General features: G+C 46.7%; 1 protein-coding gene across 3 annotated transcripts in view; it reads right to left on the bottom strand.

Annotated features, from left to right (window-relative positions):
* Positions 1-15,687, bottom strand: part of STK10 (serine/threonine kinase 10) — a 90,682-nt gene that overhangs the window by 59,116 nt on the left and 15,879 nt on the right. For all 3 annotated transcript variants that reach the window (XM_045027683.1, XM_045027684.1, XM_045027682.1), the window contains one exon: positions 3,008-3,172. In XM_045027683.1, coding sequence (XP_044883618.1) covers positions 3,008-3,172 — 165 coding nt within the window. The remainder of the gene's footprint in view (positions 1-3,007; positions 3,173-15,687) is intronic.

Genomic DNA, 15,687 nt, shown 5'->3' with positions numbered 1-15,687 from the left:
TGGGGAACCCCATTGCACTGCAGATACGGCACAGCACTCAGATTTCCTTCAGCTGCAGTGTTCCAACAGGGCTTTGCTCCTGCACTGACCGTCTATGCCAAAAACTCCATAGGTTCTGCCTCTCTGGCTTCTGAACACCTCCAGGAGAAAAAGTTTTTACATAATTCTATTTAACAGAAATTTATGTTCTTAAAATAACAAAAAAACCTACCCCTATTTGGATGCAAACATTCCCCTGCAATGTTTGCAACCCAAAAGCTGCAGCCTTGTATTTGTTGCAAGAGAATCTTAGAAATGTTGTTGACTGAGGCTAGGCTTTTGGGTGGGTTTGTACTCAGGCAACTAGCCTGAGCAGCAACCACACAGCTATTTTTGGTACACTAGCTGAATCAGAGCTGGCACATGTCTATCCAAGCAGGGAATTACACCTCCTAGCTGCAGTGTAGATGTAACTAAGAGTGGAACTGCCTGGCCTTTTACTTCCTACGAGCCCAGTGAAACACAGGAGTATTTAAATGAACAGCATAAATGGTGAAAGACAAATGCCACTTGCAAATAACCAAAAATAGGACACTAGCCACCTAACAATGGACTGAGGTATAAGAAGATTTCCCCTCATGGGAGGTTTCGATACCAGGGTATCTTGTTTCATTAGTTTCTAAAGGACTGTTTAATTTTAGTAGGTCAGCAGGCACTGACACATTACACAGCACTTTGCATAGAAAAGCAAAGCAAAGGGGAAAGGCAGAATTTCCTACAGGAAGGAAGGAAATCTTCCTACAGAGGGAGGAGGTGGGAAGAACAAGCTGATGTTTTAGAAAACAGAGGCCAACAAATAAATCAGGCTGACTAGTTAAAGTGGGGGGAAGCTGAAGGAGGTAGGAATGGAGTGGGGAAGGTACAGAGCAGTGGTTTTCAAACCTTTTTTTCTGGCGACCCAGTTGAAGAAAATTGTGGATGCCCACAACCCAACAGAGCTGGGGGTGAGGGGTTTGGGACGTGGGAGGGGCTCAGGGCTGGGGTAGGGGTGCAGGAGAGGGTCAGGGCTCTGGGCTGGGGGGGCAGGCCCTGGGGTGGGGATGAGGGGTTTGGGGTGCAGGAGAGGGCTCTGGGTTTGGGGGGCTCAGGGCTCTGGGCTGGGGAGGCTCAGGGCTGGGGATTGGGGCACGGGGTTACCTTGGGCGGCTCCTGGTCAGCAGTGCAGCCGGAGTGCAGAGGCAGGCTGCCTGCCTGTCCTGGCACTGCGAACCGCGCTGCGCCCCGGAAGCAGCCAGCAGCAGGTCCAGCTCCTAGGCAGAGGCGCGCAAGCAGCTCTGCGCAGGTCTTGCCCACAGGTACCGCTCCCATTGGCCGGAGTGCAGAGCCAGGGCTTGGGCAGCCGAGGAGCCAGACCTGCTGCTGGACACTTCCGGGGTGCAGCTTGGTGTCAGACCAGGTAGGGACTAGCCTGCATTAGCCGGGCAGCACTGCCGGCAGGACTTTTAACGGCCCGGTCAGCAGTGCTGACCAAAGCTGCCGCAACCCAGTGCCTTACATTCTGCAACCCACTACTGGGTCGCGACTTGCAGTTTGAAAACCACTGGTATAAAGACAGACAAGTCTGGTCTCTAATCCTGAGCTTGTCGGTTTGTTTGACTTTTTGATTTCTGGCAAAGTCACAGTGTCAGCAGACTCCCTGAATTCCCTCACGAGGAGGACGTTTGCCTTTCACTTTGCTGGAAGGTTATAGGTTTATTTTGATGCTTGAACCTAAAGTGACACTTAAAACGAAGATCAGTTGCCATCTGAATGCTAGTTCTCAAGACAACGTGCAAGCCGTCTTCCCTTCAGAGTTGGAGTGCTCATGGAAAGGAGGGTTTGAGGCTCACATTTAAGAGCTCAGATGCTGCACATTTAACCTTGATTTATAGCAAGCCACAGGAGACAGGGGAGAGCGTTAGTGCTCTTCTCAGAAAGGACACTGATACATGCTGGCACAACAGGCTTCAGTCTGGGCTGCATCCTAGCACACAGTCTAACGTGAAGCAAGAGACCCTGGCTTTGGCATTTCATCTCTCAGATGCCAGTGACATTACCAGCTAGCAGAGCCCTACATTCAGATTTCAGAAGCCACTAGTTTAAGTTTAACAGTGAGGGTAATTAATCACTGGAACAACTTTCCAAGGGTCGTGGTGGATTTTCTGTTATGGGCAAATTTTTAAATCAAGATTGGATGTTTTTCCTCAAAGACATGCTCTAGTTCAAACAGGAATTTACTCAGGGAAGTCACATGGCTTGTGCTACCAGGAGGTCAGACTAGATCAGAGTGGTCTCTTCTGGCCTATAATCTATAATAGAGAGTCTCCAGGAATCTGTTGGGAGGCTGTGAAGATGCTTGAGGGGAAGGGCATTAAGATTGCTCGGGAACACAACATCTTGCATGTTTATGGTTTGACATTATAGCCGTGAAGGCTTCTAGGGCCACCCAGATGTAGTTGCAAGAAGGGGCAGCTGTACTGGCAGATATGATCAGAGAGGGAACAGAATACATTGGTGAAAGAGCAACATACACCCCAATTTCTGGAGCCCCATATAGGCATCCTCACTGACACATACACCACAGTCTGAATCCAGCAGGGAAAGGGGAATCCTTCTCTAGCACCACAATCCCTTCTACCCTCCCTGCAGCCGCACGCTGAATATCAGAGGGTTTTCCTCTAACACAGGGGGAATGATTACTAAGTAGTGTATGTTGACAGAGAAGGAACGGGGGTGTCTCAGGACCTTGTCTGGGCTGTTTCTAAGCAGCTCATCCAATGAGAAGAAGAATGAGGGAGACCTAATGACTATGAGAACAGTGTCTAGTGCACACTTAGTGCCTTGCTCACAATTGCCAGAGACTTTCAGAATGTCAGAGGCTCTACGGAGGTCGCTTTACCACGAGCCAGTGTGTTTTGTCTTCCAGCACCGCATGGAGAGAATGAAGAATGTACAAAAGAGGGGATGACATGCAGTAACAGCCTCTTACCCACAGTTTGCTGTCATGATAAAATGCTCCCAGGAGCTTGACAATGTATGGGTGATCACAGGTCGCCAAGATTTCAATCTCCACCATATAATCCTCCAGTTCCTCGTCACTCTTAGCCTCGATGACTTTTGCAGCAGCTAATGCCCCTGTCTCCTTATTCTTGGCCTGTAATGTAAAACGCACAGTAAGTACATGGACTGAAGGGAAAAACAAGATGAGGCTTTGGTGTTAACCCAGTCTCCATTCTCCCAATTCTCACCCTCAACTCCTTTAGGAAGTGCCTGCTATAAAAGTGGGGAGACTGTGCAGATGCAGCTTTGCTACACAGACCCAGGGATAGGATAACTGACGTAAGGTGACCAAAATCCCTCTTACCTTTCTCCAGTTCCTTGGTCACCGCCACTTCACTGCAGGAGGGAAGATGCTTTTCAAGAAGTCAAGAGACAAACCCATCCATGTTACCGTGAAGGAGTGGGAAGCTAAGACAGCCCCAGAGCATAAGAGGTAATGGCCTGATTTTCAGAAGTCCTACGGGATCCACAAATCCCCTTGGTTTTGGCGGGAACTGCAGCGCTCAGCATCTCTGAAAACGTTCAGACCATAAACATTTACAAAGCAGGGCCTCCTGCTGTACAGTTCTGAACCAGCTCCAGCCTTGGAATTTCCCCACTGCCCCGCTAGACATGCTTAGCATTTGCCAATGTAGCTGTGCATAATGGAGATGGGGCCCTCAGGCAGCTGTTTGGTTGGGGGGGGTGCTTAACAAAGCAGAGCAGAAGTTAGATTTAACTTTGCTTGACAAGCCAGCACCTTATGTTTTATTGATCTTTGTTGCCATGGCACTTCTGGAAGCCTTAGATCAAGTTGGGGAAGACATGAGATATACTCCCTTGCCCACATCCTCAGGAGGGCTTATTTAACCAATGATAAGGGCCAGATATACTAGAAACAGCTTTGTTTATCTCAAGCTGCACAACATCAGCTGAAGGGTTCCTCCTCTTGTTCTCCTTCCCTCCCTGCTTCTTCAATCAGATCAGTGTGCAATGTATCTGAAGCAGCCAGAAATGACATTCAGATTGCAAGCTTGTCTCTCACCAACAGAAGTTGGTCCAATAAAAGATATTGCCTCACCCACCTGGTCACTCAAATTGTCATCACTCTCAGTCAAGAGAAACAAGCTCCAGTCGACACTTGCATCCATTATACTGCATGCTACCAGCGAGGGGAAATGCCAACATATGCAAATGGACAGTATGGTCTTCTCTTTCCACACAAAGGATCAGCCTCCATCACACCAGCATCTGTGATCTGAACTACCCTGCCCCCAATGCACTATTGCCTAGGGACTAAGGTATAATCCCCAAGTGACAGACAGTTCAGGGGTGCGTTGAGACCGATCTGCTACCTTTGTCCAAATGCAAGTGATTATACAATCAACTTCAGCTTTAAAGGAGGAGGGGCTGAGGAAACAGGAGTGACCACTTCCATATCGGGCCCCCAAAGAGCTATTTAAAAATCAATGTGCTGAACTCTGTTTTCTATGAAGACAATAATCATAGAACTGGAAGGGACCTTGAGAGGTCATCTAGTCCAGTTCCCCGCGCTCAAGGCAGGACTAACTATTATCTAGACCCTCCAGACTGAAAAAATAGGTTTGTTTAATCTTCCCTCACGGGTCATGTTTTCTAGACCTTTAATCATTTTTGTTGCTCTTCTCTGTATTTACTCCAATTTGTCCGCATCTTTCCTGAAATGTGGCACCCAGAACTGGACACAATACTCCGGCTGAGGCCTAATCAGCGCAGAGTAGAGAAGAATTACTTCCCGTGTCTTGCTTACAACACTTCTTCTAATACATCCCAGAATGAGGTTTGCTTTTTTTGTAACAGCGTTACACTGTTGACTCTCATTTAGCTTCTAATCCACTATGACCCCCAGATCCCTTTCCGCAGTACTCCTTCCTAGGCAGTCATTCCCCATTTTGTATGTGTGCAACTGATTATTCCTTCCTAAGTGGAGTACTTTGCATTTATCCTTATTGAATATCATCCTGTTTACTTCAGACCTTTTCTCCAGTTTGTCCAGATCATTTTGAATTTTAATCCTATCCTCCAAAGCATTTGCAACCCCTCCCAACTTGGTGGTATCCTCAAAACCTTGAGTGTACTCTCTATGCCTTTACCTAAACCACTGATGAAGATACTGAACAGAACCAGACCCAGAACTGATCCCTGCAGGACCCCACTCGTTATATCCTTCCAGCATGACTGTGAACCACTGATGACTACTCTCTGGGAACGATTTTCCAACCAGTTATGCACCCACCTTATAGTAGCTCCATCTAGGTTGCATTTCCCTAGTTTGTTTATGAGAAGGTCATGTGAGACAGTATCAAAAGCCTTACTAAAGTCAAGATATACCACATCTACCGCTTCCCCCCATCCACAAGGCTTGTTACCCTGTCACAGAAGGCTATCAGGTTGGTTTTACACAATTTGTTTTTGACAAATCCATGCCGACTGTTACTTCTAATGAGGGAAGGGTCTGAGCAGTGGATGCATTTTAGTAACTGAAGCCACATACACACTGCTGCTCTCTAAGGAGGTTATTGACAGGGTGGTTCCTCTGTTCGCAGCCACACCGTACCAGCAGCAAGCTGCTTGAACATCCATCCGGGAACGTTTACAGCATTATTTTTCTTATTACTTTGCCCTTCCCAAGGCCCCAGAAATAATTTAAGAGACTGAAGTCAACAAGTGGCTTGGCTAACATAATGCATTTGTTAACAGTTGACAGACATTGGTCTCCCAGCCAAGTCAACCACTCTACAAAGGCGATGGTAACAGTGACACACCAGGCGCTTGACACATCAGTCAGACAGATGTGTCCAGTACACAGGGCACAAAGCTGGGCATAGGATGTGTGGGGGAGAGGGGACCCGACAATGTATTTTTCTGCTCACATGCCCAATGGCAGCTCGTTCCCACTCCTTGAGACATCCATTCCTCTAGCCTTAGGTCCTCTCCTCCCCTCTCTCCTGTGTTCTTCCCCAGAAGCCAGAGTGCTCTCAGCAGCAGCTCAAAATTCTTCAGAGTCCCACCCTCCAGGGTGCAGTGTGGGGCGTCACAGATCAGGATGTTAAGTCAATTTCACTTGGCTGGCAGTACATTTGCTTTGGATGTGAATGTGAGTGTCCATAGAAAAAAGCTTCCGAATAAGGCACAGGACTGCTAGCATTCTTCACCCAAAGGGGAAGGGACTAGCTGTTGGCTCTCTCACTCAGGAAGTCACACCCTGCACAAAGACTGTTTTCACAATTTCACAGAATCAGCAGTTTGAGGGGTAGTAGAAATCTCTCTTAAGTCACCCAGTCTATTTCCCTGTCAAGGCAAGAGTTCTCCCTATGGTGCATTTCCTAGTGCTCTGTCCACTTTATTAAGTGTCCCATGTACACTGTACGTTTACCCCTCCATCTGAACAAGCAGGGAAACTTGGTGCAGAGTATTCAAGGCAGGCAGGTAACTGCTTTCACACAAGAGTTTGGCGTGATGCATTCAGCCATGACCTGAGAGAAGGGAAAAGCCACATTTCTGCGTGTTATTGTTTGAGAGGGAAACACTGGCAGGCTCCAATTATGATCTACCTTGTTGCTTTCTCTTTTTATGCATCTGTTTGGAAGGCCTACCAGAGAGCTTAGAAAAGGATTAGTTCCCAGCATAAACAGAGTAGGTCCAGCTGAATCAGTCTCCTTCAATATATGGTTGTATCATCTAAACTGAGTAAGTGGCCTGGCAGAGGATAAAAGAATGGAGAGGAAACTGCATGAAGCGTAGAAGAAAGTAAAGTCTTCTCTCTCCAAACTGGACATATTTGCACTCTAGCGGTTTTAGAAGAATCCGGCACTTGCTGACCCAAGTACACCCTAAGAGGATGAAGTAGGTGGTGACCCCATTTCCATTAGGACATGTAAAACTAGCTTGAGCTTGGAACAATTACAAGGGCGCCTCTAATTTTTTCCTCTTAAGTTTTAAAGAATGAATTACCACCAGGACACTGAAAAGCAACGGGCGGGTAAGTGGACCGGTGGGAGACACAGGAAAGTGCTGCCTTCTAAATAGAGTTATTTCAAAAGAATGGACAATAATGACTGTACAGGGCAAGAATAAATACCCTCATAGAGCCTCTGTGTGCGTTAGAGGCTGGTGGAGATCTGGGAGAGGAAGTATGTGCTGTGAGAAAAGGTGTGGCTTCCCTTTGTGGTTACAACACAACACATGCACTTCCCCTCTGATCAAGGCCAGTCAGACTCAACATCCTCCAGTGCCCCAATGCACTTGAGAAGCACCCAGAGGCTCTGCACTCAACTGTTCTCAGCAATGGCCTCGTTTATAGCTACTGTCCTTGAATTCCAGATGAGTTCTCCTGGCAAGAGGGGACATGGATCACCGTGACTCACATCCAATCTATTTTAATGATGAGCCTGAACCAAAACGCCCCAAACTTTGAGGGCTCCTCTTAGTTCAGATCCAAGGCAAGAGAGTCCAGCTGCATCTCTAATACCATTGCCTCTCCTCCATGCTGGGGCCGAGGCCCCTTCCAGCCCTACATTTCTAGGAGTCTGCTGAATAACTTTCTCTGGTGCATGCATGGTCTCATGTGTTACACGTCTCACATCAAAATACTGGGCCTGTCCACCTCTCCCCCATTCCATGTATTTGCTTTCTAGGGCTTTCCACCCTCATGAACCCAAATCCTCTTCTCTCCCCACTCCAAGATGGAAGCCAGAGTGCATTTAGAGGACTGCACTAGTCATTTTAGAAGCACCAGAAAGCCCCACCAGTCAGCATTCAGAGCATCATGCAATTCAAACGTTCATTTTCATGTGCAGCAGCCCATTTACAATATAAATCTCAGAGAGTAGAAGGTGAGCATTCAGCAGGTGTGAAGGGAAGCCTGCTTGCAAAAGGGGGGAGGGCATTTTTCCACAGACTACTCCAGGGAGCTGTATCTGCAGTGCAGTTGCCATCCCTCAGCAGCACTGTTGATTTCTGCAATTAGTTCAGCGAACAGAGTTTCACTTGTGCAGGGAGCCAGAAGCCCCAGATGGAAGGCCCTGCCTTCCTGCCAGGTTTCTCTTTCTCTCTCTTTTTTGAAGAGGGCCACCAGATAAAGCCTCCTTTTGGCAGGCACTTAGAAGGTGCATTTGTAGCACGGCATCCCCTCTAATTTCCGATTTGCACTGAGGTGCCATATGCAGTGCACGGAGCAGCGAGGGGTGGGGAAGGGACCCCTGCCCTCTCCTAGGTGCTTAGTTACCAAGCCCTCGCCAGTCCCCCATCCCCTGGCCTGTATTCCACAGCCAGGGGCCTTTGCTCTGATGCAGTGAATAGGAATTCTGGGGAAGTTCTGAATTTTTTTAAAGGGATATTATTAACATAAATATGATATTTACTACCATAGCAAGGAACATGAGCCATTGCACTAGCGTAATTTTATACTGAAAATTAAAAATGAGGAGGCAGAACGTTGCACTGAAAATGCAGAACCACACTGCAGAAGCTGCAGGGATCGAGCCAAAAGCTTTGACTCTGAAGCACAATTCTCCCCCCAAGGAATGGGTTCTATGGCAGATTCCACCGCCCTGCTGGTCATACTAGGCATGGTGACACATCCCACTGGCAGAAAGAGAGAGTGCTCAGAGCACCCGTGTTCTGACCTAAGGGGAAAAACCTCAGAGCATGGGTACAATAGCCCAATGGACAAGACTGGCCAAGGCACTACCAGAAACTTGCTAGCAGAGACCTACAGGACACCCTTGCTAGAGAGACTTCAACCACGTTAAAATGTTTCTTAGAAGCTTGACAGCACTGAAGAGTTGGAGATTCGGCAGATTTGAGGAGGAGGGGTGTTCCCAGCTTGACCACTACCTGTGTGTGAAGTCTCGGCAAGCCACTTCCCTCTCTGCCTCAGGCAGAGTTACTCTGACTAACAGGCTGAGTAACAACAGAGCAACCCCCTGTTACAGTCTCCCTCTGGGTATGAGCAATTCTTATGCAGAAAACAGGATGTTTTAGGAAACTATATGCTTATGTATCCATTTAGATTGAATACTTAATGCAGTCCTTGTGTGGGCTGGAAACTCCTCAGGGCAGGGACGTCTCCCCTGGCTTGTATCTAGCCAGACCCAGTCAGCACTAATGGACTAGCACACAATGGCCTAAGACGCAAAGTGCACAGCCCTATTAAACAGATTAAACAGACACAATTAAGGGGCACAGGCTAAGGGGCTGTTTGAGCCAGCTGGGCCAGCTGCAGGTTTTTAATTGCAGTGTAGACATACCCAATGAGACTTTAAGGCTGTCCCCAATTGGGTTAACAGCACCGGAACGGCTAGCTTTCCAACCCGGCGTTATACTTTAGGCAGCACTGAAGCAGTTACATTTTTGACCTTCTCCCCATTAATGGAAGTAGGAGACTACTGGTATCAGTTCAGAGACGATGAGGCTGGAGCTGCTCTGCAGCAGAGACAGAAAGAGCAGAGCCCTCTCTCCTCCATTGCCTGCAGGCCAGCTGGGGCAGAGAAGGCAGATTTACTGAACACTGCTAGAGGAAGTTACGAAGTGACATTGCAGAGGAAGTCTGCATAAGAGCAGATAACTTTCTGAGCCAGTAGTCAGAGCACCTGCTGCTCCCATTTCAAACCCAGCAAACCAGTGACTCAAGAAAGGGAATCTGTATGTCAAAACCAGCACTGACCTGTGGGCCCATTGCTATGAATAAGCAGCACTTACACCACGCTTTTCAGAGGGTCTCAAAGCGCTTCACAAAAGGACACTAATTCCCCACGCTTTCTAGGGGGAAACTGAGGCACAGAGATTTACCCAAGACCACACAGGTCAGTAGCAGAGCTGGAAACTGAATTCAGGTTTCTGGACTGGGAGTCTAACCCCTATGCACTGAATTGCCTTCCCCAAGTGACTGCACTGGAGAGGCCAAATCCAAATCTGCTACAGTCAGGTGAGTTTTCTTCTACAGACCTCCACGTATTCACTCCAGATCTGAATTTGGCAGTAGGTCCTCCTACTACTACATGAGCTTTAGCAAAATGTGCTATAGCATACACCTCAGAATTACACTATACATAAGCCACACTTACAATCCCACTACAGGTTTGGAATTTAAGGCAACTGTTTCCAGTCATGTTTAAAAGACTATTTTGCACTTATGCCATCCCCCTGTATCCTTGAAGTTAGAGCTACTATTACCTGCCAACTTCATCCATACTGTGCTGAACGACACATCTACATCTACACAGTCTGACAGCTGTATCATGTAAACTCAACCCACCCACCCAACCTAGAAAGCAGCTTTCAGGATGCCAGATACATGCAGACCATACACCAGACTTGGGCTGTGGTCTGGTATGCAGCATTTCTGTAACTTATGGCTGGCCATTTCCCTGAACTCTGCTTGCTGGAGTTTTGCTAGGCATGACATAATACAAGATGGACATAGATTGGTTTCACTCTATCTGGAAGTAAGTGGGTCACATGCTTGCACTGCTATCCATGGAACTACAATTCAGATTTACAAGACAGGCCATTGATAATTTAAACTTTCAAGCCAGCTTCTGATCTCAATTGCCATGTAATAGATCAGAATCTGCCCCACAGATACTGAGAGGGAGAGAGAGAGAGAGAGAGTGTGTGTGGCGGGGGGGCGAAAAATCACATGAAGGTAGACTGAAAACCAAACTAACAATTATATTTAAGGAATCTGTGTCCTTCTAAGTTTCTGACCTTGGAGCCAGGACAATATTCCTAATAGCAATGAGAACGCACATCTCCAGGCTGAGTAACTGAAGTTATATCACTCTCTACAAACTGCCAGCTATAAGAAAAGGGTCATTAAATGTAACTTCTCTACAGCCGTGTTTTACATGTAATCTGGCACCAGCACTGGCTCCCTCTGCAGCCTCGGGCAAGTACAACTTTCTGCCTCAGTTTCCCTCTGTACAATGCATCATGGGGCGGGGGGTTGTTTTTTCGGGGTGGAGGGCACTGAGAAAGCATCAGAATGGATCAATGTTGGTAACGCACTGTATACGCATTTACTGCTTAAGCCTTGCATTAGCCATGCAAGTGATAGCATTTTGGACTATGGTGACCTACTGCTCTATTTTATGAGGCAGATTTGTTAAACCGCAAAACAGTTTGGAGTTCACCACTCTAAAAGAAAGTATAGTTTAGCCACCAATCCACTGTCTCCAGCACACATCTCCCCAACTATACGGGCTCCAGAGAAGGAACATCAGCCAGAAAAAATGCTGGAATATGGAGAAGTAGGAAACTGAAAAGCATTTCTGCCCTCAGGTAAAATACTCTCAGCTGTTCAACAATTAAAGAGCCAGCAGCATTTCAGAGGCAGTCAGTTTTTCCACTGAAGTTCACCAACATAAGAGACCTTCAAGAACTCAGCAGGTGAACGCCCAGATGCCAAGATTATAAACGGCCTGATACCGATCTGATTATGAACCACAGCAGCTTATTCCAAAGTGCATCAAGTTGCATCTTTAAGCCCACACTCATGGCCATTTTAACCCCAAGGTAAATTTATCCCTAGACTGCTGCTTAACACTGAAAAAAGCAGAGAGCTGCCAGTGGGGTGCCCAGATTGTATTGATGAGCGATGGATGGAATTATAGCCCTGGTATTTGAAATCCTAAATGCCTTTTATGACCAGCACCCACCTTGCTGGAGATTAAGTCACTAAGCAGCTGAGACTGACAGTTTTTAAAAAGAGTAAATGCAAAAGCAAGATAGGAGCATGCACTTACCACTGGAAAATGTATCAACTAAAAGTCACCCACTGAAGCACATCTACAGAACCAAGCAAAGGATCAGAATCTAAGGCTACAAGGCAAGAAGAGGATTTAGTTGTAGTCGTAGAGAGAGAGGTGGCTGCCAGACATGTTACAGCTGAACACACTGGGAATACCCAGAGCAACAGAACATATTTATAGGACTACACGCAAGAGGCAGAGGCAAGAAGTTATTGCTCAGGTTATGGACATAAGGAATAAAGACTGAATACTGTAGAAGAAAGGATCTCTACCAATGACTATGTATGAGAAATGTCCAGTCTTCTTCCTACATGTGGCCTCTCCACCAGCCAAGGCAAAAGGTTGGTCTGGATTCCAGTAAAACAACACTGTAGAATGCATAAGTGGAAATACTGGATTGCACAAAATCTAGTCATCGTTTGCCTCTGAATTACCTCATGAGCTATTGCAAAATTCAGAGGCTGACAAATCCATCCTAGAGCTATTTGAAGGCATTAATGAACATGCTACCAGAGGCCAGGTCCTGCTGTCCATTGAAAGAGAAGGGAGTCATGGGTATGGAGGTGATGTAAGGATAAGGCTCCAAGTGAACTTACCTCTTTTTCGTTATAAAAGGCGAAATCACTACTGAAATCATGGGGGGGTTTTAGAACAAAGCTTTTATCAGTACTATAGCACCTTCATTCTTCCTCCATTTGCTTGTCAGCACTTCCAAATAACCCACTTACTCCTCCCAAAGCAGAGGCTGATCTTACTAACATTATAGTGGAATAACATCACCCCATTTTCAGGGTGAAGTCTGCATTTTCTATCACTTCTTCCCTCCCACTCCCCCTCCAAAGGTTTTTCTCTGCACTGAGAGGAGTTTGACACTTCAAATCTCTTTGAACTGTAAGTCCAGTGACTTTGTTTAAAACACAGAGCGTGTATGTTTATCCTCCCTCGTCAAACGCTGCATTTCAGGGTTGATAATTTCGATAACAAGACTTTGCATGCAGCATGGTCACATTGTGTAGATCTGGTAATTGCTCGTTCAGATATTTCTCAGGGACAACACAATGGTTAATTGCTTTCAAATGAACTTAGCCTGAGCTGTCTGCATCAATAAATTAACGCCACTATAGAGAAGCTAGAGCTAATGTTCATATAACAGTCAAATAATCAATGACAGCTGAAATTAGTTTCCTAGCTGACAAGCCCCATAGAGTCACTTAGGTTTGTCACAATAAATTATGCATTTTTATACCCTCTGAACTCAGTGTTTGGGACCACCCAGCACAGCGCTATGACAAACAGGCAGAGACAGAAATACTAAAAAGGTCAGGGCTACAGAATGAAGCACTATGGATGCAACAAGAGATCATGGGATTCCCAGCTCTCTGCTGGAAGGCACCCTGGCACAGGTACGCCTAAACTCATTCTGAGAGGGCAGAGGGGATGATCTGTGAGCGAAACAGTGAACTCCACAACAAGAACTCGCTTACCATTGGCAGGGGAGAAGAGATATACACCAATACCCATTAGTTGTTGCTTTTTAAGAGGAATCCCCAGCCCGCTCCACTGGGTGTTGGAACTAACACTTGTTAACACCTGGTAGCAAAATGAGACCTTGACTGACATAACCCAACTCTTTGCATGCAATGACGTTGGTCATTCATGTCCTTTGTCAGTTCCGTGTAAGCAGGAAAATGGAGTGGTGGGCACAACCACTGTGCCAGGTGACTATGAACCCATTTGTACAAAAGGGGTGAAAATCCTGGCCCTATCCCAATCAGTGAGAAAACTCCAAATGACCTCAACAGTCGGAGGTTTTCACCCAACATGTCACCCTCATTCTAACCTCGCTACCTCTACCAAAGCAACATGCTAGCAATGCTGAGTGAGCCAGACAGTGTGCGCGCGTTAGGTTCTTACCCTACGTTCAGCTGAGCCACTAGGGCTTCAGATCTCTAGCACAAGAGCTGACCAATAAATTCTCCACCCACAGGAGGAAGAGGAGGGGGGAGTACTTTCCTGTAAAAGGGGATTCAAGGGTTGCTTTATGAGGAATTTTATACAAAAGATTGTAAGAATTAAGGTGCAAATGCCCAGCCATTCCCTCTGCACATGAAAGGAGGAAGATTAATAGCACTGGCTAGGAACCTGCCTTAGGACAACAAGGAACACTGGCATCGCAGGCCTGATTTGTATTTCCTTCCTACCCCTCTTCAAATGCAAGTCAGCATAGAAGGTCAACACTGCCTACTATTTTGAGCCTACTGGAAATGAGACCTACATAGATAGGCTCATTAGCTCTCTTCATCACCCCACCTCTTATAATCCTCAATACTTCCAAAACCGCCACCCTAAACTATTCGCAGGCTAGACCTCGCAAAGTTTTACCCCAAACCAGAAAGAGGAAACCTTATTCTACCCAGCAGCCATTGCTGCCCTAGCACAGACAAAAAAATGCTTTCACTTCTGTTTACATGTTCTTATTTGTGCCGCAAACCACACCAATGTAAAGCCTTCTCCCTTGTTCTTGGACCGCTGTATCAAGTTATGGTGACCACCGCTGACCTGCAGAACTCTGCCTCTCTCTGAACAAGCATTAAGTTGGGAGCTTAACACCACATTTCAATTTAAGGCTCCGTCTGATCGACTCTTTCCTCAGTCTCCTTGGCATGTTTCCTTCCCCACTGTCCCCATCCTTATTTACTTATGCCAAGTCCTGCAGTGCTTCATTTGGCACTAGATTCACTCGGAGAGAAATGGAGTGCACCATAAATTATGTGCAACAACGGCTCCAGTTACCAGGCTATGGGCGAGGGAGGGTAGCCTGTTTCCAGGGTCTATCTTGCTACAGGGCCTTTCAGGAAGAGACATTTGTGAACGTGTGTCGAAGGGTGTGGGTGTGGCTGAGAGAGAGAGGGGGGCTCTGTCTGATCCTTAGCAGGATGGAAGGAAAAGTGTTTTCCTAAGGCAGGGGTTCTCAAACTGGGGGTCAGGACCCCTCAGGGGGTTGTGAGGTTATTACATGGGGGATCGCGAGCTGTCAACCTCCACGCCAAACCCCGCTTATCTCCAGCATTTATAATAGCGTTAAATATATTAAAAAGTGTGTTTAATTTATTGGGGGGGGTCGCACTCAGAGGCTTGCTGTGTGAAAGGGATCGCCAGTAAAAAAGTTTGAGACCCACAGTCCTAAGGAAAGGTGTGGGGAGGGAGGGAAGGGAAGCTGAGCAGAGAGTTAGTGACACCTCACTTTTCAATAGCGCTGTTTAACCGCAGTTTATCAGTCCTCCCAGAGAGACAGACCAAGGTGTCATCTGTAAAATGAAGAAATTGAGGCAGGCAAGATAACGTCACACAGCGCTTCTGAGACAAAGGAGCCCAAGTCTGTGGGCCAATAGTCCTAGGTGGTAAGCACTAGCAGAGGCACAACTCCTACATGAAATGCATAAGCAAAAGCTTTCAGCCCACTCACTGTGTGTGATTTAGAGCCTTCTGGTAAACATGGTGCAACATATTGGGTTCTGTCCCATTAATGTAATTTCAGCCAGGATTAGAAAAACCACTGTCCAACTCTTAATGAGTTGCACCAAGCGGTTACTCTGGCAACCACGGAAACTTTTTGGAAGGATTAGGGGAAGAGAAGTGGTTTGGAAAACAAATTGTGAAATGTTAATGAGAAGCAGAAACACTTCCCCCAGCTTTGCAGACTAGGTGCAATAAGAAGTCACATAGTCAGAGAGATCAGCCTATGGCTGTGGATCTCCCGGCTCCAAAACATCACAAGGACAAGCAAATAACGTGATTGAAGCATGATGCAAGACCCTGACACACACGTGTTTCCTCC

The sequence above is a fragment of the Mauremys mutica genome, chromosome 8 (assembly GCF_020497125.1).
Source record: "Mauremys mutica isolate MM-2020 ecotype Southern chromosome 8, ASM2049712v1, whole genome shotgun sequence".
In the NCBI taxonomy this organism is placed as follows: domain Eukaryota; kingdom Metazoa; phylum Chordata; order Testudines; family Geoemydidae; genus Mauremys; species Mauremys mutica.
This window is presented reverse-complemented; position numbering and strand designations above follow the sequence as displayed.